Consider the following 27,826-nt stretch of genomic DNA (forward strand, 5'->3'; position numbering starts at 1 on the left):
AGGATAGAGACTCTGTCTGGTTTACGGCCGAGCTCAGAGCAAACGCTCCAAGATGTGGCAGAGGAAACACTAGGCTTAGGGTCCCCTCCAAATGCCCTAAGCGTGCTCCCCGCCTGCACGCACAGATCGTCTCCAGGAGAGGCAGACGGAAACACGAAGGCAGCTAATTAACCATCAGCTCTTTATTTACAGCTCAAGAGAGCACATGCAACACGCCGTCACAGGACTACAAGGGCATAGCACCCCCCTCCCCCTGCTGCCCCACACTTTATAGAGGAAGTTCCCAAGAGTCAGAAAAGCCAATGACTGTGGTGGGGCCAGTCCAGGGGCTCCAGTTGATTTCCCCTGAAAACAGGCCACTCCCAGCCCAGGGGCCGGGGCCTTAAGCCTGGGAGTCCGTCACTGCTGGTTATGAACCAGGCAAACTCAATCTCAGATTTGCCAACTCACACCTGAAGGTAAAGTCCCTGACCGTCCAACTTTTCTGTTTCCTCTTAGGAATCCTAGACCTGGGTCTCTCAAACTTGATTGTGCCCAAGAACGGCCTGGGGACTCGGTAAAACCCAGGTGGCTGCACCCCCCATTCTGGTTCAGCAGATCAGGGTCGGGCCCTGGGACCTGGCATTCCTGCTGAACTCCTCGGTGATGCCCTCCCTGCTGCTGGTCCAGGAGCACACTCTGCGGAAGGAGGGACTAGGAAGCCTTGTGCACCCAGAAGAAGCTGGATCAGACTACCTGTCCTGACTTAGAATTCAGAAAACATGCTCCCTGCAATGAAATTCCTTGGTTTTGCAAGTCAATTCCTGCTGCCCCCTCCCTGACACACACACGCACACACACATGCACACACATACACAGGCACACATGCATTCCTGTCCCCCATGAGAGGAAAGGTCCTCCCAGAGGTGATGGTGCCAGGCCCACGAAGCCCTACATGGTTTGCTTTCCTGGCTCCTTCAGTGTCCCTCCCAGCACCCACTTTCCCTGCTGTTCTGTTGTCTTATCAACACGTTCCTTGCAGTTCTGCCTCTCCTGCTGCAAGACAGATCCCATCCCAGGGAGCTGTGCGCCCACCCTCTCAAGAGTAGATTTTATTGGGTGGGGTGAATATGGCTTCGAGTAAGGATCCATCTCAGCGGTGGAAGGGGTCGTGGCTTTGGGATTTGACTTGGGGTTTCATCACCCCTCAAGGGGCAAGCGAAGCTGTCACTTTCCCATGAGGCTCGGCTCTCATGTCCTGTGCCCCTCAGCCCGTTCCCAGCAGGCTTGGGAGCCGCTCTTGACATGGCCGGACGAATCCCAAAAAGGAGTCCCGTGGGAACCGAGCAAAACTCTGGGGAATGGTGTGCGACTCTGCAGAAGGAATGCAGGAGGGCACAGGCCTCCCGCCCAGCAGCTACTGGTTTCCACTTGGCCTCCTGCTCAGCTCTCCCTCCGGTAGTATTTTTTTGAAACTCATGAATCCCACCCCACACCAAGGGCACTTACCCCTCCTCCTGCTCTGCCTCTGCACCCCGGATCGGAACCTGCTGCCTCAGGCTGAGCCCAGAACAGTTTTCCAAACTTCTCTGACCCCAGAACTCCACTCTCTCTTTTCTAAAGGAGCATCTCCTGGCCCCAGGGTTCCCGGGGATGGAGCCTAAACCATGACTTTGATGGATCATTGTCACAGAACAGACCACCTACTAAAATTATCCTAGAAAACAAATCAGCCAACACTGAGAGCTTATTCTGTGCCTGGCACTGTTCTAAACATGCTATGAGGATTTTATGTTTACTTCTCACAACATCCCTATGACAGGAGAGCCATTATTCCCATTTTACAGATGAAGAAATTAAAAAAAAGTAACTTGCCTAAGGTCACCACGGTGGTGAGAGGTGGAACAGGCGGTTTGTCACTAGTGGCATTCCCATGGTCGGAGCACGAGGGCAGAGTTCATGCCCAGCTGTACATTGGAGTCGTCTGGGGGAGCCTTGAACACACATGATGCCCAGACACAACCCAGAACAATGAAACCATCACCTCTACCTGGGCCATCATCAGTACCTTTGAAAGTTCCCTAAATTATTCTAACGTGCAGCCAGGTTTGAGCCCAGTGGACTAGAGCAGGAATCTGCAAACTATGGCCCATGGGTCAAATCCAAATCGCCACCTGTTTTGGGGTAATCTGCAAGTTAAGAGAGGTTTTTACGTTTAGAAATGGGTTTTAAAACACCAAAGGAAGGATAGTAGTTTGCGAGATGTGAACGTGATACGCAACTCACGCCTGAGCATCCATCAGTAGTTTTATGAGAACACAGCCAAAAACATTTACCTGCCCTTACGGTAAACGTTTGCTGAATCCTGGATTGGTGGGTATTGACTTCCGTACTAGCCAAGGAAATCTAAGACAGAATTAAGGCAGAACTTCCGGGAGCAGAGAGGTTTGTTAAACACTGAGGGGGCGCTTCGGGATCCCCAGCTCCGGGGTTAGGAGCTTTTGTGACCGTCTACCTTTGCGACCTCAAAATGAAGGTAGCTGGGGCAAAGAGCTAGGCCCTGAAGGTCCAAACGTGGAACTCCCCTGCTAGACAGGGATTGTTCCATGGAGCCTTTCAGCTTTGTCCCGACCTTCTGTGCTTTCCATGGCTGAGGCCCTAGGGCCATCTGAGCTGCTACCCCCCAGACTTAAGCAATGCTGTGTTTCTTGCCTGCAGCCTACGCCCTTAGGGTTCTAGCACAATCTCAAATCAGCCACCCCCAGTGAAAAACATGGCATGGGTGTTTTCTGGTGCAGTCTTAGACAAAACCGCTGGGGGGTTTGATTTCCAAACAGCCGGCTTTGATCTCTTTCATCCCCTGCCCCACCTTCACCCCTAAGATTCCTTTGCCCATAGAACTTGACTAAGGAGACGTGAGCAAGGATATTTCGTTTCTCTTTGATCCGTCTGCTTTGCTTGGTGCCAGACCCCTGACCCTGACTGATTTTCCCAATGGAGTAAACAGCCCTGGCATCGCGGGTGTGGTCCCCCCGGCAGGCATCCAGGCCAGAGAGGAATTTGGACGGGGAAGGCTTTTGTCGTTTGCAACCTGGTTTGCCCTGGACCAGAGGGCTGACCAGGAGTGAGGTGCCAGGTGAGGTGGGTGGGGGGGTTTAAGTGGCTCCTGAAGTGGCCCTTAGAGCCCGATCTGCTGGGGCAGATGTTCTGGGTGGGCATCGTGGTGGGTCTAGCTTGTGGGGGCCAGTTAGTTTCAGACAACACCTGAACTCAAAGGTGCGCCAGTGCGTCAGGAGGCTCTGCTGCAGAAGTGTGGGATGGAGGGGGCGGTCTAGAGCCGGTCTGTGGGAGGCCTGGAAGCCACTATGGCAGTATGCAAAATGGGCGCACATGCACAATGCGTGTATTTTTTTGAGCCCACATCAGCATTCAATTCTCGAAGGGCATGAACTACAGAAACTAAGGAAGCGATCGGGGTAATGTCAAAGTGTGTGTCCTGGGACTGCATGAGCAGAGCCACCAAAGTAGAAGGAACAGCACTGTCGCTTCTTCCAAACACATCGCGTCTCATATTACCAGCTCCCAGAGGGCAGCGGCCAATCTTCCCAAATCATTCCTTCCCAGCAAGCAGGGGCTTAATGCATACTTTGTTTGTAAAGATGATACAACTTTGGCCAGGGAGGGAAGGGAACAGCCCGTAACTGCAGATCTCACCACCGTGAAAGGAACTCCCAGGGAACGTTTCTCTCTCACTGAAGGCCATGGAGAACCTGGAATAAGTCTGTGGTTGTGGAGAGGCAAGGATGTGGGCCCAGGAACCCGACAGGCTTGGCCCAGGTGCAGATCCCAGCTCCGGCATTTCCTCCCTAGGACCTGGGTGCTCCCAGGGGGCTTCCCCAGCGGCAGCATGCCCCCCAGAGCTTGTTAGAAATGCAGAAGCGACCCCACCAGACTCTGCATTCTAGCCAGATCCCAGGGGTTCTTACACAGGTTAAGTTTTGAGGGGCATCCATCTGGGACCCTGGACAAGTCCTAACCAACTCTGCCTCCGTTTCCTCACTGGTAAATGGGTAGTAATGCATCCTTTGAAAGGTCACTGTGGTAACTAAATGAGATAACGCATGGCACGCATTTAGCACAGCGCCTGGTACATACAGGTGCTCCGCACGCATCTCCTGGGATTCTCTGTCTCTCTCCCGGAGTTTCCCTTTCAAGGCGCTCAGAAGTCTCTTCGTTCTTGGACTTGAAGCGGTTGCAGTGCGGAGGTTGGGCAGTAGAGGGCACTCCCGACATTGCCATCCGCGGAGCACCGGGCCACCGGGAGGCGCAGGCGGTGCGGGTCCTCCGGGGGCGGGGAGGTGGGCGCAGGTGTGCGGCAGTTCGGCGCCCGGGCGGGGGCAGCACGCCCGGGGCTCCCCTTCCGGGGCTGAGGGTCCCGAGCTCGAGCCTGCAGCCTCGGTCATCCCGTGCCCCACCTGATCTCCCACTGCTAGTTCTCAACAAATCGCCCGGCTTCTCCGAACCCCCGCGCGGCCGGTGGGGAGGCGCCTCCCCCGCAGAGCCGCTAGACGTTGATGAAGGATCCCTGGTCGCTGTTGGCCGTCTCGGGCTCCACGCAGCGCCCCTTCCTCCGCATGACCCTGCGGTTCCTGTGGAATTTGGCGTAGCAGCGCAACCCTGAGCGAAGAGAGGCAAGGGGGTCAGGAGTGCCCACCGCCGGGGCCCTCCTCCCCTTCCTTCCTTGAGCCCTCTGGGACTCCCTGCACCCTCTCACCACCACCCTACGCTGCCCTGCAACCCACCCAGGGCAGCCTGAATGGGCTTCAAAAAGGCGATCGTTGGGGGAGAAGGGAAGGATGGACAGACGGAGCACAGGGGCTGTTCAGGGCCCCCAGACTACTCTGTGTGATACTGTAATGGTGGATACCTGTTACCATGCATTTATCAAAACCCGCGGAATGCACAGGGCAGAGACTGAATGCGAATGCAGATTATGGACTTTGTCAACGTTGGTTCCTCCATTGTAAAAACCGAACCAAATAGTGCAAGTGATAGCAGAGGAACCGTGCAGGGGAAGAGGGCGTAGGAGAACAGTGTTTTCTGTGCCACATTTCTGTAAACCCGACACTGCTTAGGGGGAAAAAAAAGGATCTCCTAAAAAAAATTTGTGAAGGAATGCAGATTCTGCTCTCCCCTATAAAACCTGTGGCTCCCCCTTGTCCTCAAAAGGAAATCCAAACTTCCTACTCTGGCTTACAAGACCCCCTGGGACGTGGACCTGCCTCCTGTCTGCCCTCTTCACTTCCTACTCTCCTCTTCATGAGCTCCAGCCACACTCAGTCTTCTTGCTTTTCCTCAATACCCACCCATGTTCTGCCTCAGGGCCTTTGCACTTGCTTTTCTCTCAGCCAAACTCTCTTCCCCAGCTCTTTACATCGCTGGCTCCTTTGTGGCCTTCAGGTCTCAGAGACCCTCCCTGACCACTCAAACCAAAGTCTGTGTGGCCCTTGTGGCCTACCAGTGGGTGGGTTTCAGAGCTGAAGCTCTCTCTGTCATGACCACAGGCATCCCCTGAGATACATGGGTGGATGTATTTTTCATTTGAGGCCTCAGAAGGCCACCTCCTCTTGGTGGTGGGGGCAAGAGATGTGAGTGTGGCTTGAGCAATCCCTACAGTTCGGGTTAGGAGTTGGTCTCAGGGTCCCAGGAAGATGGGACATTGCTGCTTGAAGATTCACTTCTATCACTACCAAGAGAATAAAGGAAATGCTGTGAAGTTTGTGCTTAGGGGCCTAGAATTTACAACTGGGTCACTAGGCATCCAGTCCTGAGGTCACACAAGTGACACTTGGAAAGGGGCAGGGGATTCATGAGCAGGAGTGCCTGGTTCCTGCAGAAGCCCTTCCAGAACCCTCTACAACCCAGGCTAGCCTTGACTGCCAGACTTCAGCCCTGGGCCCTCAGGAGTCCTCTGGACTCTTGCTCCTCCTGAGGGTTCCTGGCATCACCTAGATCCCTCAAGTGTGGCATCTTGGTGACCAACGTCCTCCTGGACCAGCTTTAAGGAGCTGCCTGAGTTGTCATTTCCATTCTTCTTCTTCTTCTTCTTCTTCTTCTCGTTCTTCTTTTTCTTCTTCTCCTCCTCCTTCTTCTTCTCCTCCTTCTCCTCCTCCTCCTCCTCCTCCTCCTCCTCCTCCTCCTCCTCCTCCTCCTCCCCCTCCCCCTCCCCCTCCCCCTCCCCCTCCCCCTCCTCCTCCTCCTCCTCCTTCTTCTTCTTCTTCTTCTTCTTCTTCTTTTTATGGAGCCTGAGTCTCCAGGGAGGAGGCAAGAGTTTCCTCCAGGATCGGGGACGGCCAGAGGGATTAGAGGAAATGAACAGATGTGGCTTTGGGCGCAGATATATCTTTTGGGTGCCTGGAAAGCTGCACCCCTCCCAACCAAGGTCCAGGGGAGGAAAGAGGAAGGATTCCTGGACTCAGTAGGGCCACACCCGCCTCGCCTGGGCACCAGGGTTGGACCTGGAGGCCAAGGACTGTGATTGGGCCTCAGCACTGTTCTGGACCCTGTGGACTAGAGTGCCCTCTGGCCCACTCCACACCTCAGTCTCCTACTCTGTGAAATGGGGCCCCAACCCTGCACACAGGTAACAGAAGGTAGTTTTCCAGCATCTCCTGCCCCTCTCAACCCTGCCCACTTCCATCCCCTCACCTCTCTGTCTCCACTCCTGCCCCCCAAGAGTCCTACAGCTGGACCATGTCACTCTCCAGTTTAAAACCTGCCTGTGACTTCCAATTATAAATCAAACGAAGCTGACAGAGCCCTGTGTGATCCTCCCTGTCAGCTTCTCCCCACCGGCCCCGAGGCCACCTTCTTTGCTGGCCACTGTGTGCCAGGCCCACTTAAACATGCCAGCTCTATTCCTACCTGAGCTCTGGGCCTCTGCTCTGCTTCTTGCCTGGGGCTCTCCCTCCTTCTCCGCAGCCCTATCCTCAGCTGGCTGGTTCTGCTGTCCCCTCCTGTCCAATCTTTCTAAAACAGCCTGGATTTCTCATCAGACTTCCCTGATTCTCGTTACAGCCCTTATTTCTTTCTAAAGACATCTCATCTCCGGGGCGCCTGGATGGCTCAGTGGGTTAAAGCCTCTGCCTTTGGCTCAGGTCATGATCTCAGGGTCCTGGGATTGAGCCCCGCATCGGGTTCTCTGCTCAGCAGGGAGCCTGCTTCCCTTCCTCTCTCTCTACCTGCCTCTCTGCCTACTTGTGATCTCTGTCAAATAAATAAATAAAAATAAAAATAAAAAAAGACATCTCATCTCCTGATTTGCTTACTATCTGCACATCTCACTAGAATGGAATCCAGGGTGGGGGGCGGTTTGCCTGTTCCCTTCGCCGCTGAATCTCCAGTCTCCAGAACGGTACCAGACACATCGTGATCACTCAGTAAATATTTCTTGACTGACTAGGCCCAAATAGCTTTACTGCTTTCGCAGCAGATAATTTTTGAGGCTCTTAGGAGCAAAAACAGGGCTCATATCTTAGGATGGCTAATAGAAGGACCAAGACCAAATTCTCCAACTCAGGGCGTGTGAGAAAACAATTAGCTACTGAATGATATTGAGTAATTACTGTTCGTGTGTGTTGGCTTGTTTTCCTTGAGAGAGAGACTGTGTGTGCGAGCAGTGGGGAGGGGCAGGGAAGGGGGAGGAGAGAGAGAGAATCCCAAGCAGACTCCACACTCAGCACGGATTCCCACATGGGGTTCGATCCCACGACCCTGAGAGCATGAAATCAAGAGTCGGACGCTGAGCCGACTAAGTCACCCAGGCGACCGGTATTTTATTTTTCAGAGAGTACTTATCTTTTAGAGATATATACTGAAATATTCACAGATGAATGATTGGCAAACTCCCCAGAGTTGCTTCAAAATCATACTGGAATGGCGAACTGAGTGGGGGAGAGGCAGCCCAGACTGGCAGTGAGCTGGTAAGTATTGAAACTGAGTGATGGGAAATGGAGGCTCCTTATTTCAAACATGAATATCTGAAGTTTTTTGGAATATAAAATTAAAAGTATTCCCCAACTTTGCTAGCTGTGTGAGTATGGGCAAGTCGCTTAACCTCTCTGTGCCTCAGTGCGTCCAGGTGTGAAATGGGGGTGGTAGGAACTCCTTTCTCAGGATGGTTGTGACGATTATTGGAGATAAGGGGAATGAAGTGCTGGGCACAGAGCCTGGCACGCTGGGCACACCTGGGCAGGAGGACATGCCCGTTGCAGGTGGGAGGTCAGAATAGTTAAGGATGGAGATGGCCAAGTGCACCCGCACCCCCCCAGCCCCGCCCCGGCCATGACTGGGCTGGGATAGCCCCACCCCTCATTCTCACACTTGGAATGCCTACCCTGGGGTAGAAGTCTGGGGTACCAGCCTTCTCAGATTTGATCTTATTTAAAGAGATGTGCTCCTCTCCTCCCTCCTCCCACCCCCAGATCCTAGGAGAGCGTGCCAGCTTGTATTTCAAGAGGTGAGAAAAGCAAATCTGAGAAACGATGCCAGGAATCGAGACTAAATGAGTTCACAGATTGGAAGGCACCGAGCAAAGCTGTTCTTGCTCGCGTCTTCTGCTCCCGAGGGATCCTGCCACCCTCTGCTCTGCCATCGGCCCCTGGGCTCACCCTCCACTGGGAAGTCTTGGCCTCCTTTCTGTGCAGATCCAGCTTGGAGGAGCAGGGGTTTACTGGCTCTGGAGCACGGGGGACCCCCTCCCTGGAGAGCGCGGGCTTACCTTCCATGCACATGCAGTCATCAAAGCATTTGTTGTTAAGGCCACGGTTGTGGGGCGTGCAGAGATGCTCTCGCAGCTCACAGCAGGTGCCTGCCGGCACAGCAAGCCTACGGTCAGGCTCAGCCGGCTGCCCGGACCCTCCCACCGACGTGCACACAGTCCCGCCGGACAGGAGATCCATCATCTCTGTGGCGGGGCCGTGCCCTGGCAGGGTGGGCCATCTGGTGCCCAAGGCTCCCTGCTGGGACCACCAATGGATATCATGGCCAGGGCCCCCCGCCCGGGGGGGGCCGGTGGCAGAGACCCCAGCTGCCCCAGATGGGTAATTGATAGATCATGGCCGAGCGAAGGCAGTGTAGGCTGGCCTCCCAGGGAGAGGGGGCAGAGCAGTGTGTGTGTGTGTGTGTGTGTGTGTGTGTAAGTAATCAGCTTGGAGCTGGGAGGGGCCTCGGGGATCATTGCCGCCAGCGTCTTCTTTGACAGATGGGGAAACTGAAGGCCCAGGGGAGCAGCAGGAGGGCCCGAAGGATGCCCCAGGGAGGCCTGAGGACCGGGTTTTCCCCCGCACAGACCTGGCCAGCTCCTAGGGTGACTGTCCAGTTGGCCCAAATTCAAGACTTTTCTTTCTGCTCAGGGTGAAAACAATGGTTTGGAGAGGAAGCAACCTGTCCAGGAGCTGGTGGTCTGCCTTAAACAGTGCAAAACTGCTTCTTTGGTTGCTGTTCTGTGAAATATTCCGGCCGCTGGACTAACAAGCATGGCACTGTGGCCGCTTGGGTCTCCCCTGGCCTCCCCCCTCTGCCGCAGCCCTATGCTGTCCGGAGGTGAGGACAGCAGTGAGCACCTTTAGGGCTGGGCTGATGGCACCCTGGTTCCCCAGCAGCCCAACACCCCTAGCATGGGGACCAGGGCCTGGCCAGTCCTGCCCAGTGTGACCTCCATCAGCAGGCCATCCTGCTCCGGAGCTCCCCAACCGGGCTGGCTGAGATTGCATCCCAGGTTTCTGGGTCCATTCCTGCTTCCTCCCCACTTTTGCCATTCACAGGCCTTCCCACTTCCCCCAGAATAAACCTTCTGCCCTTGGAACCCCGCCTCGGTATCCACTTTCCGGGGGTCTAAACTGACCCAACAAGGGCCAGCAGTTTGAGACATTAGTCCCAACGTCAGGCTCCTTGTTTATAAACTGTATGATGGGCACAGCTGCTCTACAGGGAGGATGTGATGATGGCATTCCCCCCCGCCCCCCAGCCCCCTATGAGGCCCCACGGTGTCATAAGGGGACAAGGACAGAATTAAGCCCAAACAGGTGTTAAGAGGAAGAAGTTGAGTGAGGGCTGATCCTGACTTGAGACAGCATAGGGCTGGGGTGGAGAACCACACAGACCCAGGTTTGAGTTAGCTCCTTGCTGTATGACCTCAGCCAAGACACTTAGGCTCTCTGAGGCTCGATTTCCTTGCCTGAACCCTGGGGATGAGAGGGGCCCTTTCTCTGGGTTGCTATGAAGATTTACTACAGTAGAACATCAAGTCTCAGTAGAGGGGTAGCCCTGATTGTTATCATTTGTCCTCCCCCAAAGGCTCTCACCCCTGTGCGGGCTCTTCCCCCCACCCCCCTGCACCAGCCTCCTGCCCTGATCCTGGGTGCTGCTTGGGTACCTGGCAGGCAATCTTGGTGATGGTCGCATGGCTCCCCTTCAGCGGGTGATGTCTCATTACCGTCGCTGGAGAATTTACCCCGGTGTTTCTCTGGGGACAAGAAGATGTGTCATCAGAAGCTGACGCCCAGCAGAGCAGAGGGACTGAGCACCGGGGCTCATACAGCCACTCGCGCTGTGTGCTGTGGATGAGACTCTCTACCTCTCTCTCTGCCTTAGTCTTCTCCTCTCTAAAATGGGATCAACAGCAGGATAGACCCAACAGATTGTTTTTCAGGGTAAAATGAGTTGGTTGAGGAAAACATTTGGCCCTCGATTAGCACTTGAGAATGGCATTGGCGTCCTGGGTGTCAATCCCGGGTTAGACTCCATGCCTTTCCACTCTGGACATCTGTAGGTCAGGCTGGGCTCACTGGTCTCCCCCAGCGCCGCCCCGTCACAACAGAGGGTGGGGAGGGAAGGGAGCCCAGGCATGGGGGTGGCAGGGGAGGTAGACATACCTTTCTTCTTAGCCGAGGGCCAGACTTCGGGTTTTAAGTCTTCATAATCGGTCCAGTCGAACAAGGCCATGTCCAGCGTGGGCATCACCTCCCCATCAGGCCTGGGCTGAGCCTGCAGAAGGGGCACGAAGAGGAATGAGGTTGGAGCTCCCAACCGGTGGGAGCGGAAATGTGGGACCCGGATCCAGAGGGCAAAGGAGGGACTCCTCAGGAGCCGGGGGAGTTGGATGAAGCCAAGCCACTCACTTCCCTGATGTCCCTTCTCTCCCCTGCAAAATTACTAGCTTTCTGTGGCACCCTGAGACCATAGCTTAGCTGGACTCACAGCCCTGGCCAGAGGTCTCAGGGCTGGATCAGCACATGGTAAGACATAGGCAATAAAGGCATCTTCTAGGGCAGGGTTCTCAACCGAGCAGCTTCTGGGGTGCCTCGGACAGCATGAGACACCGTGTATTCCTTGGAGATGGTCCCCAGCTTTCATCAGACACAGGCGGGGCCTGGGTGTGGGGCGCCTGGCTGGCTCGGTCAGTGGAGCCTGTGACTCTTGATCTCGGGGTTGTAAGTTCGAGCCCCACATTGGGTGTAGAGATGACTTAGAAAAAAAAAAAAAAGAATCTCAAGAGGGGGTATAAGACCCAAAAGGGAGTGAGGATGACCTACTGCTTAAAAAGTCTGACTTCTTCTATACATATACTTTATTGATCTTCAATAATTTTATTTGGAAAATATTCAAAGGCTCAAAAGGGGCCGAAGAAGGATGCACATCTTGTTGATTTTTCATTTATTCATATGAGACAGAAAGAGCACGTGCACAGGAGCAGGAGGCAGGGGCAGAGGGAGTGGTAGAAACAGGATCCCCGCTGAGCAGGGAGCCCAATGCAGGGCTCAATCCCTGGACCCTAGGATCAGGACCTGAGATGAAGGCAGATGCTTTACCAACTGAGCCACCCAGGCGTCCCAGGGACATGGTCTTAAAAATTTTTCTTCTCTGGACTGTTGGGTCTGTATGAAAATTTTCCCGAGGTCCCGGCTCTTTTCCATGGAGAGTCACTGTGCAGAGAGGGTCCTCGCCTCCCTGCTGCCCCTGGAGTGAGCCCCTAGGACCACATTCTCCTGGACAGTGTCTGCTGGGGTGCACCCGACCTGGACGGGCATCAAGAGACCTGGTTCGATGGCCTCAACCAACTCCCTCCCACCCCCTGGCCTCAGTCTCCCTGCATATACTCCGAGGCTGTTCTGGGGCCCCTTACCTGGGGCCACAGGGATGTGACAGGCAGGATCAGGGACTCTTCTGTGGCAGGTGCTGCCTCAAAAGTGGTTAGGTAGAGGTTGGTGGGGGCCAGGCCGGTGGAGGACTCCTCCATCGTGGCATCCAGTGCCTGGTCTTTGGGGGGCTCTGCCTTCTTCATCAGGGAGCTAGGACCTCGGACCACGGCTCGGCCTGAGACACGGAGGGGGACACATAGGGGCTTTATTGCTCACCATCCTGGGTCAGCCCACAGCAAAACTCACGTTTCCAACGCCAAGCAAGGAGGTGGCAGGGACCATGGGAAAAGCCATTGGCGCAGCCAACATTCCTGCTGCTCCCTTCCTGGGGAGGTGGAAATGGGGGACTCAGGTTGGCAGGAAAGAGGAGGGAGGGAATGTCTTGAATGAACTTGTGGTGTTGCTGAGGGGACAGCCCAAGGATTCTCTCTCTAGAGCAATGTTCTCGCAAGTTCAAGTCCGGGTTGGTGGGTGCAGCCAGGGGTGCAACAAATGGAAACTAGTGGGATTAACCACAGGAGGCTTCCTGGCAGAGGTGAAGTTTGAGGAGGGGCGTAACGTGATGAGGCTAAGAGGCATTGCAGTAGGGGAGAAGACTGAGAAGGTAAGAGCTACAGCTTATCATGTATAAATGAGTCTTCCTATGTGGTGATAATCATCCCCCTTTTTATTAAGTACCTGCTGTGTACTGGGTCCTTGTCACATGCTGGGTCCTGCCCTACAAGCATTATTTCATCTAACCATCGTAGGAACTCTTAGGACATGGGTGCTCCTTCAGTTTCATCTACAGGGGAGGAAACTAAAGCACGGAGAGGTTAGGCAACTTGCCTCAGAACACACAGCTAGCAGACAACAGAGCCTGGATTCAAACCCAGGTCCATCTGAGTGCAAAGCCAATGCTTTTTAACAACTAATGCTGCCTTCCAAGACCCATGGTCGTTGGGGTAGGTTAAGTGTGAGGGGGACAGAGTGTACAGGGTTGGGGTGATCAGAGCAAAGAGACTTTGAGAGAAGCTGGGGGACCCGAGCTCATCCTTGACTCTTTTTCTCAGGCAAGATCTGACTTTAAGATTGGTTGGGTCCGTTGGGGCCACCTCACCCTCCAGAAACTAACCGCAGAGAGTAGAAAGGGGACTTAGGGACCACTGAATCCACTCCATTCGTTTTATAGAAGAGGAAACTGGGGCTCAGGCAACCGGAGCTCCACAGCAAGTTAGCAGGGCTGGGCCTGGCTTCTAGACCTCCATTGTCCCCTCCTCCATGCACCCAACACGCTGACTCCCTTCGGAGGGCCCCCTTGGCTTGACGGAGCTGGGGTCTGGGGCTGAGCCAGGATGAGTTCCTGCCTTGGGGATACCAGCGTTCCCTCTCCAACCTGACACTGACCTCCAGGGGTGGGAGGCTGAGTCTAAGCTGGGGTCTCTCAACTGGGTTCTGTCCACCTTGGGGGGAGGTCTCAGGAGGCCTGGCAGAGAAGCAAGCCCCTACTGATGCAAGAGACGGGGGGCCTGAGTCTCTATCACTCTCCTCCTACAGAATACCTGTCCCACGTTTGTGAAACTTGGTCTGCCCCTGGAGGCTGTCTGGTCACCTGAAGCCGAGGTTGCCTGGTAGCCTTGGGGCAGGGGGAGACAGGAGGAGCCACGTGGACAGAGTGGCTGGGGTGTGTTTGTTCAAGGACTGAGTGGGCAAAGGGAGGGGGCAGCTGGGGCCAGGGACAGCAGGGCCCTCACAGGGATTTGGGGTTGTGGGGAGACCTAAAAGAAGGTGAGCAGGGCTGCTGGGGAGCACCTCAAGAGACACGCAGGGCAGAGACAGGAGGGATAAGGACACCACGTCTCTCCCTGGGTCATCTGCATCCGGGTCAGGGGCCGGCGATTCCCACGTCAAGAGCAAGTTGAGAATTAGTTATGCTCATTGCCCCTGATGCCTGCCAGGCACCATTCTAAGCATCTAAATCATCTATGAATCGGCCCCGGAGGTAGATGGGGCCATTATCCTCATTTTGCAGAGGGAGAAACTGAGGCACAGAAAGGTGACTTGCACAGGGCACACGGCCAAGAAGTGGTAGAGTCACAACCTGAACTTGGGCAGACCCAGCATCAGGGTCTAAATGCTTGGCCCCCGCTCTGGGCTTCAGAGTTGGTTAAGGGATGTGCTTGGAGGGCACCGAAGGAGTGCATCTCCATTCAGGGCTCATCGTGGGCTGGATTCAGGTCAGACCCAAGGTAGAACTTCCTGATTTAGGAGGATTGTTCATTGTGAAGATGGAGCTTCGACATCTGTGTATCCCTCTCCTCCCACGCTCTACCACCAGGCTTCTCCCAGCTCCTTCCTCTTCCCAGATCATTCTGACTTTTGAGAGACCCCTCCCCACTTCTGGGGGCTCACTGCCTGCCCTCTTTGGGGGCTCTGAATATCTTCCCAGGGTTCTCACACTTCCCTCATGGTCTCCCCCTCCTGCTGGGAGAGCCCCCTTGGTCATTTGGGTATGACCTTCCCCCATCCCCCTACCCCTCCCTTCCGGGGCAGGACCCCACCCCCTTGCAGACCTCCGGCTACCTCTGTGCAGTTTCAACCTCTCCCTGCGTCTCTTGTGCTCCCTGCTGCGTTTCTTGACCCTCTCTGACCCAGGAGACTGGTTCTCCTTCTCAGGGTAGGGTAGCACCAACCCCAGGAACAGCTCCTTGTCCTGCACCAGGCCTGCAGGACTCTGCCCAGGCAGGAGCTCCTTTGCCTCTGGCAGCCTGGAGGCCTGCCTGGTGGTGGAGACCACAGTTCCGTCCTGGGCCTGGCCAGGCATGCCTGGGCCCCGCTCCTTCTTGCCCAGGCCCCGCCGGCGGTGGTGGCTGGCTGGAGGCATCCACAGTGCTGGCTCCTGGAGGTCGATGTGATTCTCAGGGAGGTTCCGAGCAGAGGTTCCAGGTCCCAGGGAGCCTGCCAGGCTCAGCTCCAGGAGCACCAGAAGGGTGAGGAACAGCATAGGAACCATGTGGGTGCTGGGCCCAGCCATGAGCTCTGGTCTGGAAGAAAAGTAGCACCGTGAGTAGACAGCCCAGGAGCCCTCCTCCTCTTCTGCTTCCCTACTTCCAAGTCCCCTTGCCCACATTATTAGAGCCCAGTGTCTATCGACAGGGACGGAGGGCGACTTTGCCCCGAGGGGACATCTAGCAATGCCTGGAGACATTTTTGGTTGCCACAGCAGGGCGGTGCTTCTGATTCCAGGGCCTGGGCCCAGGGATGCTGCTGGGCACCCCCGAGTGCACAGGATGGCCCCAGCATAGTGAGTTGTTGGACTGGAGAGACCACACTGCTAAGGCTGGAGAGCCCTGGTTTAAATAGTGTGAGCAGCACCCAGTTCCAGATGAGTCTAGAATCCCTTTCTCTGTACACACCTCTGCCCTTTGCCAAGTACCCCAGAACGAGAAACAGGACTGTCATCCCGGAGGTTGACTCAAAGCGTAAATTCAAACAAACAGAACAGCCCCCTGAGTATGGGCCCCAGGCAGGAATCAGCTTTATTGGTGCTTCATGGGAATTTATGTCACTTTGTCTTTCCGACAAGCATCCAAGGTGGTTCCTAGTGTTTCCTGCAGCAGAAATGAACTGGCATTGCTGTGTCTGTGCTCTGGACCTGCCTCGCAGCTACCCAGACAGCCCAGTCCTGTCCTCACTGCTTTCTTTCCCTCTAAGGGCCTGGCAGGTTCTGATCCAGCCCTGTCCCTGCTGGGGCTGCAGAACTCTGGAAGCCTGGCTCTGCCTCCGGCAGGTGGGGTAGCGGGTGAGCTGACCCTGACCTAACCTCAGGGTCACCCCCCCATTCCCCATCAGAAGTGGGGTATCCTCCTATGGGAGGAGGGAGCGACCCTCGATGTCCCGGAGGACCTCAGAGATAAGGCTCATGAGTCCTGTGGCTGGGGGTGGGTGGGAAGGCTACTGAAGTCCGGAGACCACCCCCTGCAGCCCTCCCCCACGACCCCCACCCTGCACCAGTCTCACGGCGTCCGGACAAGCTCAGCACCAGGTTAGCTGGCTGATTGCATTTTTATGGCCTCCCCGGGCCTCCTATGTGTCCCATTAAGCTGGAAAGGGGGCTTACACAAACATTTCCTTGTGATTTGTGGCCATGGGATCATGCAGGGCAGAGGAAAGGTTGGTGGGCCCATGATAACTCCTAGGATCTCTCCCTCCAGTCCTCTCCCTCACCTCACCACCCCCCTGCACCCATACCAGGTTCACCTTTAGCCAATGCCCAGTGAGGCCCTGGGAATGGGTGGGGAGGGTGGGTGGGACAGGGAGGCTGGGGCCCTGCCAGGCTGACCCACTCTGAGGAGAAGGGGGACCAGAGGGCGGGGTGGGGAATAGCTCCTCCCACCTTGCCTGTTCCCCCTTCCTCCCAGCCTGGAGTGTGCTGGTCCCCTGCGAGGCCCAGGCCTTGTCCCCACCACTGCCCTCAGCTCTGCTCTTTCTAGAACCATGGGCTGAGAGAGTCTGTCATATTCCCTCACACGTTGGGAGCTGCCTGCACGTTCTGGGAGAGTGGCACCGTGGGGTGGCTTGGCGTGACAGCTCCCATCTCATCACACAGCCTTCTGCTCTGAGGACCGGACACCAGGCAGTCCTGGCCCCGCTGTCTTGGCCGCCTCACGGGCCATGAGCTGGTTCTGCCCCCTCAGCCTCACCTCCAGCCTTTCCCTAATGAGGGCCCTGGAGGCCCAGCTCAGGCGGCCAGGCCAGGCCTGCTGCTCCAAGCTCCTGAGGCAGCTGGGAGAGAGGAGGGGCCCATTCTAAAGGCCTGTCAGTCAAGTATTGTTCTGCTCCCGGAAACCCCTCAAAGAGGGTTTCCAGGCCTGAGGCAGATGCGGGCCACTCTCCAGACTGGTGTTGGCCAGACTTCGCTCTCCCTGTGGCTGAGAAAGGCTTGGAGGCTGTGTGGAATGCGGTCCCCGCCCGGCCCAGCCCTTCTGTCTCGCAGGGACAATAGCCCGGGAGAAGCTCACAGAGCGGCCTCAGGGGAGGGAAGCTTTGGAATCCCCTCTCCCGAGGTGGGAGTCAGCGAGGCAGGTCAGGAAGGGGCCGGGGAGGCTGGCTCAGGAGGAGGGGTGGGCAGGACTGCGGGCCTATATGGGCAGCGTGCTTGGCAGGAAGCTAGCCAGTGACTCGGAGAGCCGAGGTCTGAGCGGTCTGAGCACTGAGGACACCCCCTACTCTGCAGAAACCCGGAGAGGAGGCCCATCCCACACCCTCAGGCAACATGAGCCCACCCTTTGCCATCTCTCTCTCTCTCTCTCACTGACACCCTGTTGCCAAGACTTCCAATGGCTGTGGGTCTGTTTAACGTATCCCAATGAATTTCAGGACCATATTTGTTCCCTCCCTTTGCACCCCACAAATCATGCACAAGCCTGCCTGGGGCCAGCAGAAGGGGATTTCAGGGTGCAGTGCGGATGGACCCACGGGGAACCGTCCCTCTCTCCCTCTCTCAGCACTGTCCTGTCCCAGACCAGCCCATACTGCTGACAGATTCCTCTGACCCTGACCCTCACCTGCTTAAAACTGTCCTTGGCTCCCTTTTGCCTTCCCATTCAACCATGGTCTCCTGACCTTGGCACTTAAGACCTTGTGTAATGTAGCCCCGACCTGATTTCGCAACCTTGACTTTTTCCTCCCCTTTACAGCCAATAGAGACTATTTCCTGAGCCCCGAACACACCCTTCTTTCCTGTCTCTGCTCTCACTTGGGCTGTTCCCTCTGCCTGAAACAACCTCTTCTCTCCACCCCCATCTCTCTCTGTCCAAATCCTGCCCATCCTCTGGGGTCCACCCCAAATGTCCTCTCCCCCAGGAAGTCTCATCAGTCCCCCAGTTATAAGTGCTCCCACACAGATTTGCCCAGCTCTTGAAGACCGCCCGTGCCTTCTGCTGGGGCAATCAGCCATTTAAAAAAAAAAAAAAAAAAGACTCTGATGGGGTCCACAGATCCTAGGGGACTCCATCCCCTTCTCTCTGTTCCTATCACATCTATAGGACCCTGCAAATAACAGGCACTAACTCTGGGTCGGGATGGAAGCAGACTGAGCACAAACTGAGAGCCGAGTGGGAGATCATAAATTCTCAGGGCGTGGTGGTGGTGGTGTGTGTGCGTGTGTGTGCACAAGTGCACGCATGTGCATGCGTGTGTCTGTGTGTGTGGGTTTGAGAAAGATTGCTGGAGTGAGGGCTGGGATCCTGGCACCACTTTGCCCCGGGACTACACGGAGCCCTCTCTCCAAGCCCGCAGGGTTTGTATGAGGATCTTGGCCCGACCCCGCAGCCAAGATGCCAGCCTGGCAAAGCGCCACTCAGCACACGTGGGATGCTACAGAAGTCGTGCCCGGGATCCACAGCGATAAAGGGCTCCAATCCATTTCTGTCACTCTGGAAGCCGGCTGGAGGCAGTGTCACAAAGCGCCAGGCATCCAGGCAGAAAGGGGCAGCAGGTGCCCGCCTCCCCCAGCCCCGTCAGCCCTGGATGCTTCTGCCTGTGGCTTGCTCGCTCACAAAGTCTCTTCTGGGCCTGGGTCTCACCGCCTCCCCCGCAGCCTGGATGAGAGTTGTCAAGGGGCATCAAGACCGTCCACAGCCCAGAGGTGGCCCTCGGTCCTCTCATAACTGAGATCTAAGTGACTCATTAAAAGCAAAACAAAACAAAAGGAAACAGTAATCTTCGGAGTCTCCGCTTCCTGGGGAAACTCGGCTCTACATGCTGATCTCACCCACTTCTTATGGAGTCCTCTCCGCTGCCCTACACAGCACACCATTTTCCATGTTTTTTACAACGAGGAAGCGGACACTCTGGGGCAGGGTTGCTCAGTCACACATCCAAGATGATGCCACTCAGGATGCACTCGGGACGGTCCTTCACGCCACTGCCCGTGCACTAAGCTTCATCAGGGGTCCCCTGCCTCCCCCTCATAGCTGGTTATTGCTGTGAGTGCAGTCAGGGCCCAAGAAGGGGACCGGGCACTGGCGGCTGGGGACAGAGGGGAAAGAGCTGACATGTCCTGAAGCTGTCCCTGCATGCTGGGGATAGTTGACTTGTGAACTGTCCCCATCCAAAGGCTGCACGTGCAAATGAAGGCAATTAATTGAGCCTGGAGTTGGCTTTGATTCCTGAGCCCCTCCCCCACCAACACCCTGGCATGTGGGGGCTGGGAGACTAGGGGGACTCCTGCCCCACATGCCTGGCCAACAACTGTGTTGCTGGGCTGCCACTGGGCATCCCAGGACAGCTGTAGGACTCACATTCCTACCTTGTTGATCAGCTCACTCGGCGCGGTGGGTTGGGGGATGGTGGGTTGGGGGCGGGGAGTAGCGGGGAGCTAGATGGGGATGGGAGGAGGGCTGGCTGCTGGGGATCTGGGCCAGGAATATCAGTGATGCTCTGATGGAGCTGAGGAGTGTGGAGCTCAGTCCAGGCTGTGAGCCAGACAACCACCCGCTGGGAGGACTTGGCCCAAGAACCCCTCTCCCTGACTTTGCATCTCCTCCTCACGCGGGAAAACAACACATTGGAGCCCCCACATTTGGTAGAGATGTTTCAGGGGTCCTTTAGATGTTCCATTTTTAACGTCTCATTTTAAAAATATATTTTAAATTATTCTGAAAGCCAACTATTCTGGAACAAAAACAGCAGACGCTCTCAAACGCCTTCTCTGCTCAGATGTGAATGCAAGCACGGCGCGATCACAACTCGGGCTTCTCCTGGGTCATTGAAGACTGTCCCCAGGATGCAAGGGGAACAGTTTCAAAGAAGAACTGTGACCATTTGCACCTACTTATGTACCCACTCTGGGATTCTCTGGATGTGACCCATGAAGCCAGTTAGAGGCCCAGCCTTCTGGGGACAAGTGCAGACCACATCCACTCCATGCCATCGTATCACTGGGGATGAGTTCTTTTTTTCTCACTGATTTGCTTTAAGGCAGGATTGTAAATCGGAGGGCATAAGGTTGTCACCTGGCATGTCTACGTAGGGGGCTGACTGCTTAGGAGAGCTTGAAGTTGTGTCTACCTGAGACAGAGAAAATTGATTCCAGGAAAAGATTCTCAGTGGGGGTGGTGGGGGGACTCTGTTCATAGGACACTCCCTTTCTCGGTTTGATGGGTTGGGATTATGAATAAGATTCCATGGGGAATGATTTGCACTGCTCAAAAAAGTTGGGGTGAGGGGAGTGGAAGAAAAAGACCACTGGTCACAAGTTGGGTGTCCTAAGGGTCTTGTCTGCCTCGGAAGCCTGGGAATTTACGACCCACCGGAGTGACAAGCCTTCTCCATCTGCCTGCCTATCTAACTGACAGCCCCTGTGGGGAGCAGTGACAGGTGATATCCTCCAGGATCTGGAGTAGGGACCCAGGGTCTAGGACCATCTCCTGAGCAGCGTGAACTCAGAGGACATATTGGCGCATGCTAAAAATTAAAGCACAATCATATGGTAACAACCCCATGCCAGGGCTGGCCTTCCCTCTCTCTTGTTCTTGGAGGAGCCCTGTCCATCTTTCTGTCCATCTCTCTAAAGGGCACCAGTGGGACCCTAACCCCCAGAGCTGCTGGGATCCACCCTGGGGCCAACACAGTGTTCTCTTTGGGATGATTCTGCTCTTCAGAGCAGCAGCCTCCGAGTCCCTCCGCCCCCCCCCCCCCCCCCCCCCCCCCGCTGCCCTTGTGTCTCTGCTCCTGCTTTTCACCAAAACATTCTCTGCCTTATGCTCAGAAGAACAAATGTGATTACTGCCTCTAAAGCTTAATTAAAACTCTTTGGGGGACATTTTTGCAACCTATCCAATGGACAAGAGATGAACTCCTCAATATATAGAAAGGTCTTCGGGCACCTGTGTGGCTCAGTTGGTTAAGCGGCTGCCTTCAGCTCAGTCATGATCCCAGGATCCTGGGATCAAGTCCCACATCGTGCTCCCTGCTTGGCCGAGAGCCTGCTTCTCCCTCTCTCCCTGACCTTCCCCCTGCTTGTGCTCTCTCTGTTTCTGCCAAATAAATCAATAAAAACTTAAAAAATAAAGAGCTCTCACCTACTCCCAGCCTCTTGACACCCCCAGCCTGGGAGACCTGGGAGTGACTACAGGACTGGAAGCCTGGCTCAGTAATGTTTAGGACAGATTTTGTTCGATGCAAGAATCATCTCTGGTTCTATGTTCCCATATGTCCATGAAGATTTTAGGAATGTCCTAACTTGGAACCCATCTGCCTGACTCCTCCCTCTGGTGCCTCCTCCTCCCCAGGCTGGTGGCTTCCTGGAAGGACTGGAAGTGGAGAATGGAGGGGGCCATCCCCAGGCCCTCCTTCTGCTCTTCTGCTCTTAGAACAATAGGGCTGCCCAAGCTGGAGCTTTGGCTGGGGGGTCTTAGAGCTCATGGGAGCAGATTCCTGTCTTCTTTACAGGGAGCTGACTCCCCCAGGGCTGGAAAATGGGTAATTTTGCTCGTTCAATCAAAACCATTATAGCCTAGATTGGGTTGGGGGGGGGGGGGCAGGTGGCTTTTAAATTCCTGGGCTGGGCTCTTCCCAAGGCATTTTGGGACAAGACTTCACCCCTCTAGCTACTCCCACCATCAGACCTCCTCATGAGTCATGATGTCCCTGTCTGTGAAATGGGATTATCAGCCTGTCACGACATAAGATTATTTAGGAAATCAGTATTTCTGTGTGCTGTGTGTATGGGGGGGGGGGGGGAGGAGATTCCTGTATGCATGGAACCCAAGTAGTGCGTATGGGGTAGAAGGCAGCAAAGAGGAGCTCACTACTGGGGTGCTGCCCTGGGGGGTGCTCACTGATGTTCTGAGGCCTTGACAGTCTTGAGCTAGTCCCTGCCCCTCTCCCTGGTGGATAGGAAGGGGCATCAGAAGAGCCAGAACCCCACCTACCCTTCCAGAGGACTTTAAGCCAATCTGGCCTCATGCAGAGGATGCGGTATCTTAACCCGTGAAGCCCCAGCGGCTGAGCATCGGGTGCTTTCTCTGTAATGAAGGCTGTGGGGAGAGGGACACCAGGGGGTCACCACTTGCTGAGCCCCTCTGGGTGTGGGACCTAGATGTCACGTCAGCCTGGTCCAGTCTGAAGGAGGAGACCTGGTCTCTGCTCCGATAATTGCTGGTCTGAGTGGGGACACTAGGTCGGGCCCTAGGGAGCTCCCAGTGTGATGGGGGAGATCCACGTCTTGCCTTGGAAGACTAGGAGAGAGGACTCCTAGGCTGATAAGAGAGACACCACTCCTGCCCACATGGAGCCCTCAGCCCTGGACCCAAGGAAATCTGCCGTCTAAAGGGGCAGATCCAGTGATGCCCTTAGGGGTTTCCCAACCCGATAGGAGAGTTCCAGATTGGGCCTTGGAAGTTCCCAGAACACGGGGAAAACATATCCTTTGCTGGAGGGGGTTTTTAGTCTACGGGCAAAGACACAGTCCCCTGTGCTCCAGGCGTCCCCACTCTGACCAGGTGGAGAGGCCGCAGGTCTAACGAAAGAGCAAGGCCTTAGGGGCCCTAGGCGGTTCAGTTGGTTAAGCAACTGCCTTCAGTGCAGGTCATGATCCTGGAATCCTGGGATCGAGTCCCCCACCAGGATCCCTGCTCTGTGTGGAGTCTGCTTCTCCCTCTGACCCTACCCCTTCTCATGCGCGCTCTCTCTCTCTCATTCTCGTTCTCAAAAAAAAAAAAAAAAAAAAAAAGGACAGATCAAGGCCCAGACGTAACTAGAACTGATTCAAACACAGAGGGCAGCATAAATCCATGAAGCGGAGCCGTGGGAGGGGTCCATGGAGTGGAGCGGGAAGAGCTGTGTGACCTTGGGCAAGTCAACGAACCTCTCTGGGCCTCAGTTTCTTCTGTAAAATGCCAGGCCTTGTACGGAGGAGGAGACGTAAAGGTATATAAAGTGAGCAGTCCCCAGTAAGGGCAAAATAAGCAGCAGCCCTGGTTGTCACAGGGAAAGGGAGAGAGGGAGTGGGTGGCCAGTGGAGGCGGGGGAGTGGGGTTGGTCCTGGAAGCATTTGTGCATCTGTGCCTGTGTGTGTAGGGGGGCAAGCGCAGGTGGCCATGTCCTCAGTCCTCAGTGGGGTGATCGATGGTTTCCGTGGGGTGGGGCAGGACAGGCCCCGGCCTGCCTGGACAGGACCATTGTCTTGGCAAATGAGGTTTGGCTTCCCCACAGGGGCGGCCCCATCTGTTTACATTGTTTCCAACCCTAACCTTGGGAATTGGCAACCCCCCTAAGGCCTCACACCTCAAAAAACCTACATAGGGGTGTTGAGTTGGGGGGCTGAGGAGCCCCCCTCCCAGAGGCTCCCAGTGTCCCATGCCCACCTCCTGAGTCCAAATCCTGCCTCCTGCTACATTATATGTAGCTACCACTCCCCACCACCACCACCAAGCAATCCCCTGGCGCCCCTCTTCCCCAAACTTCATTATCTTGGTACCCAGACAATTTAACACCACTTTGCTGTCTGGGCAGACCCACCACTTAATCATCAAGTGACAAAATGCTTGCTGTTGGCTCTGGCAGAGGCCAGTGTGGAGTGGGAAGACACCTGGTGTCAGGCAAGCCTGGGGATGAATCCTGGCACCGGCACTTTATAGCTGAGTGACCCTGGGCAAGGCAATTAACCTTTCTGGGCTTCAGTCTCACATGTGAAAGAGGAATGTGTTGCTTGAGCATCCTGTATGGGCCATGTACTAATCAGGGCCCAGAGCTTTATGCCCATTATCTAATTCAGCCCTTTGAAGTGGGCAAAAAGGACTCAGTATCAGGGCAAAGCTTTGTGGGACTTGCCCAAGGTCACACGGTAGAGAAAGTGGTAGAGCTGGGACTTGAACTCATGGTTATCTGACTCCAAAGGCAGGGTCTTTGGCCATTCTTCATGCTACCCTCAGGGACCCATACCAATGTGGGTGCTGGGACTCTCAAGGATGGCGTATGTGGGGGGCCGTAAGCCAGAGCCTGGCGCAGAGAGAGCCTCAAAAAACGTACTTTCTGCAATGACTCCATCTAAACAGGTCTGGATTCCAGCAGGGGCCTTGTCCGCCGCCCCCCCCCCCCAGTCCGGTGTTGAGTACCAGATAGTCAGTGCCAGACCATGGCGTTGTGGTACGGAGAGTGGCCAAAGCTGGGACCTGGCAGGGGTGAGGGGCAGGGCCTCTAGCGGCAAGGGCTCAGCTGCCCTCCTACGTCCTTCCTGGAGAAGGCCTGTGCTCTGGTGGCCGAACGGCCCACTCAAGAGGAAGGGCTGGCCGAAGATGGTCAGAGGGGCTGGGGCAGCCAGGGAGGCAGGTGTCACCTGAAAAGGACAGAATAAGGATGCTCGTATGTCACCCACTCTTGGGAACATGCCCAGGACCCCTCTCTGGAGGGAGCTCCTGTTCTTTCCAGGCTGTAGAATCAGGGAGGCCAGCATGCAAATTCCCGCTTCCCCACATTTCTGCCTGAACCAGTGGAGCAACTCTCTCCAGGTCAAATGGTGAGGAGGCCAACAGCAGGGATTCAAACCCATTCTGCGGGGCTTGGGCGATCACTTCCCTGTCTATAACCGGGCACCAAAATCATCCTCATCTTCCAGAAGGATGAAGAGCCCCTGGTACCAGAGGGATTTTCCCCTGGTACCCAGGTGGCTTGCTCCCCCGCCAACCTTCCCGGCTATGGCCAACCCTGGATAACCTGTGGCTTGCAATTCTCAGTTCACTCCTAACCCCGTGACCAGCGTTCCAGCTGATAGAACACATGTGCCCAGGGCACCTACTCTGTGTACTGGGACCACAAATGAAATAGGACCCAGCCCTGCCCCAGGGAAGGGCAGACCCCAAGAGAGACAGGGAGGCAAGTGGGGAGCAGGAGGGCTTCCCATGAGAAGGGACAGCTAACCTTGGCCTGCAAGGAGGGCAGCCTTCGACTGAATGCAGGGCAGGGGAGACATTCCTGATGGAGGGAAGAGCCCTAGCAAAAGCTCGGAGGAAGTCAGCCTGGAGATGCTCAGCCCTCCGCAGTGGCTGAAACCCAAGATGCAAACGAGAGTATTGTGGGAGGCAGGTAGAGTCCTTAACTGAGTGTAACAGGGAGCATTTGCAGGATTTAGGGCTGGGGAGAGGGGGTGGATTGAGCAGTGAGGAGGACGCAGAGAAAGTGGGTGAAGGGCAAGGCGGCTTGGAGGAGATTTCTGCGGGATTGCAGGGGCTGCTGAGCTGGCTTTCCTGAGGAAAGCTATGGCCAGAGGAGGCAGACATGGCAGGAGGGTCCCGGCTTGCAAAGATGGACCCATCTGCCATGCAGGAGCATGAGCCGGAGGCTGGATGGGGTGCGCCTGTGCCCCTAGTCCTTCCCTTGCCTCTCTAAAGAGAAAGGCTCAGGTTGCCAGCTCTGGCTGGGGCTGAAAACCAGCACTTAGCCAAGGAAGCCTAGAACTTGCTGGCTAGGAGAAGGTTTCCCTCCGCTGAAGTGACCCTCATGAAACTACTTGGCCCTTGTCCCTGCTGGACTCCTGGGGGTGGGGGTGTTGCGTGTGTGTCACCTGTTAGGAGGACAGGAATGCTATAACGGTCAGAGGCTCTGGGCAATTACACAGCAGGTCCAGGATACAGCAAGACAATGCCCCCAGAGGAAAGGAAATGGCTTGTGAGCCAGGGCCATTAAAAAAGAAATCAGTGCAAGGCAGAGATTCAGAATTGGGAATGAGTCTCACGGATGCCTCATGATGAATGACCAGCTGTTGGCAACATTGACACAGCGACACTCATCTCATTTGGGAAGCAGAGACCCTTTTCACCCTGATTTTTAAACTGATTTTAGGACAGGTGGAGAGGAGGATGGAGAAGAGAGGGCAGTGCCTATGAGAGCGGGAAACTGTAATGGCCCGGGGCTGCAACTGTGACCTCCATGCGGGAAAGGGCCACAGTGCCATTTCTCTGCAGCATCTCTAAGGCTGGAATTGGTGGTCCATTTCCTCCTTGCTGTGGCGCCCCCATTCCCAACCCAGCCAGGGACTGAGGCCTCTCCCAGGACCCCCAAGCAAGCTGGTATACAATCTGCTCTTTTTTACTGTTCCAACATACGTCCCTGTAGGTAGGTACTATTATCCCCGTTTTATGAAGGGGACACTGAGGCTCAGCGACATGCGTTCCTTTGTCCAAGATCACTCCCGGGGCCTCTGTCTCCTGGATCACAGAGGGATGGTGCTGAACCCGCCCCGGGACACTTCGGCGTGCCATACAGGCCGGGAGGAAGACAGCGTGGAGAAGTGTGCCAGGCAGGAGACCTGACGGAGGCCAAGGCCAAGGAAACACCCAGTGGAGGAAAGCAAGAAGACTTGGCGGGAAACCCAAGAGCCCCCTGGTCTCAAATCTGGGCTCCTGGCTCCCGCAGGCGGCTGAGACCCAGATGTGCGAACAGAAAAAAGCCAGTGGGCAGGAAGCCCCGGCTGTCGGGGTTGCTACCGCGCGGAACCGGCCCAGGCGCGGGGCCACCAGCAGTACCAGTAGGGGCGCACCCAGAACCTCCTCTTCCAGAAATACTTTGCCGCCCCCCAGCCCGTCCCGGCAGCCTCGAAAGGGCCAGGAGAACACACCTGCCAGCTCTGTCCAGGGCTCAAGGAGTTTTCGAAGCTTCTTCGAACGGTGGTGGACTCCCCAGTCTACTCTCCGGCCTTGAAGACCACCCAGAGACTCAGAGACAGAGAGACAAAGAGAGACGCGGTCCCAGAGGGAGAAATCGAGGAGGAGAGCGGGAGGACGCCTCGACCCAGAGAGGGCGGCGAGGGCGCGCGCGAGGCAGAGAGTCAGAGCTTAGAAAAGTGAGCGTCCGGCGGGAAGGTGGGCTGAAGCGGAGAACCGGGAGCAGAGCCTGGAGCTCAGCCGAGACGCGGCGAGGAGCGGAGGCGGCGGACACACGGACCCACGGCTCCGAAGGCGGGGTGGTCAGGGCAGAAAGCGGGATCCTCACCTCTGGCCACAGACCCCAGCGCGCCCCGCCCCTAAGCGCACCAGGTAGCCCACCTTTGTCCCGGCCCGCTACCAGGTGAGGCGGGAGGGCGGGGCCAGGGGCGGGCCCAAGGCCAGGCCTTACCTGTCCGGCCGGCCGGGCGGGGGCCGAGCGCCTGCGGGAGCCGAGCGCAGCCGAGGGCCAAGCCGCGAAGCGTGGACCGCACGGAGAGGTGCGCGGGCGGCAGGAGGATGTGCCCAGGCTGAGTGGGGCTGGAGGAAAGGGGAGGGGGCGGGCGCGCGGGAAGGGGGCGGGCGCGCGGGGAGGGGTTCGGGGGAGGGGCGGCTGGAGCGGGCAAGGCTAGCCCCCTGCTGAGGGGCAGCCCCTGGCCGGGCCGGGTCCCACGCGCTCCTGGCCAGCGCGCCCTCGCCAGCTGCGCTCGGCTTTCGGGGCCAGCTCCCCAGAGGCCTAGCAGCGGCCGCCGCCGCGAGGGCGCGGGGCAGACAAAGGAGGCAGACAAAGGCGGGCGCAGTCGGGCGGCAGTGCGGGCACCGGGCGAGGCGGGCCTACTCCTCCCGGTGCGTAAGAGCCGCCTCGGAGCTGCCCGGAGCGCGTGGGACGGGCGGGGCGCGGGCAGCAGTGGCGCATCTGGAACGGCCCTGCCGGGAGCGGGCGACAAAGGGTCGCGGCAGGGG

At 56.3% G+C, this 27,826-nt stretch overlaps 1 protein-coding gene across 2 annotated transcripts; it reads right to left on the bottom strand.

Moving 5' to 3' along the window:
* Nucleotides 1–184: 184 nt before the first annotated feature.
* On the bottom strand, nucleotides 185–27,446 carry DRAXIN (dorsal inhibitory axon guidance protein). Of its 2 annotated transcripts, none has more exons than XM_047728627.1 (7): nucleotides 27,276–27,446; nucleotides 14,742–15,202; nucleotides 12,164–12,354; nucleotides 10,914–11,025; nucleotides 10,415–10,504; nucleotides 8,759–8,848; nucleotides 185–4,656 (listed from the first exon to the last, which is right to left on the bottom strand). In XM_047728627.1, the coding sequence occupies exons 2-7, from the start codon at nucleotides 15,190–15,192 to the stop codon at nucleotides 4,544–4,546; spliced, it is 1,047 nt and encodes a 348-aa protein (XP_047584583.1). In that variant the 5' UTR covers nucleotides 15,193–15,202; nucleotides 27,276–27,446; the 3' UTR covers nucleotides 185–4,543. The 2 variants fall into 2 exon arrangements, with proteins under 2 accessions (XP_047584583.1, XP_047584585.1); XM_047728629.1 differs by lacking the exon at nucleotides 27,276–27,446 and adding an exon at nucleotides 26,779–26,854.
* Nucleotides 27,447–27,826: the final 380 nt, after the last annotated feature.

This window comes from Lutra lutra, chromosome 4 (genome assembly GCF_902655055.1).
Source record: "Lutra lutra chromosome 4, mLutLut1.2, whole genome shotgun sequence".
Classification (NCBI taxonomy): Eukaryota; Metazoa; Chordata; class Mammalia; order Carnivora; family Mustelidae; genus Lutra; species Lutra lutra.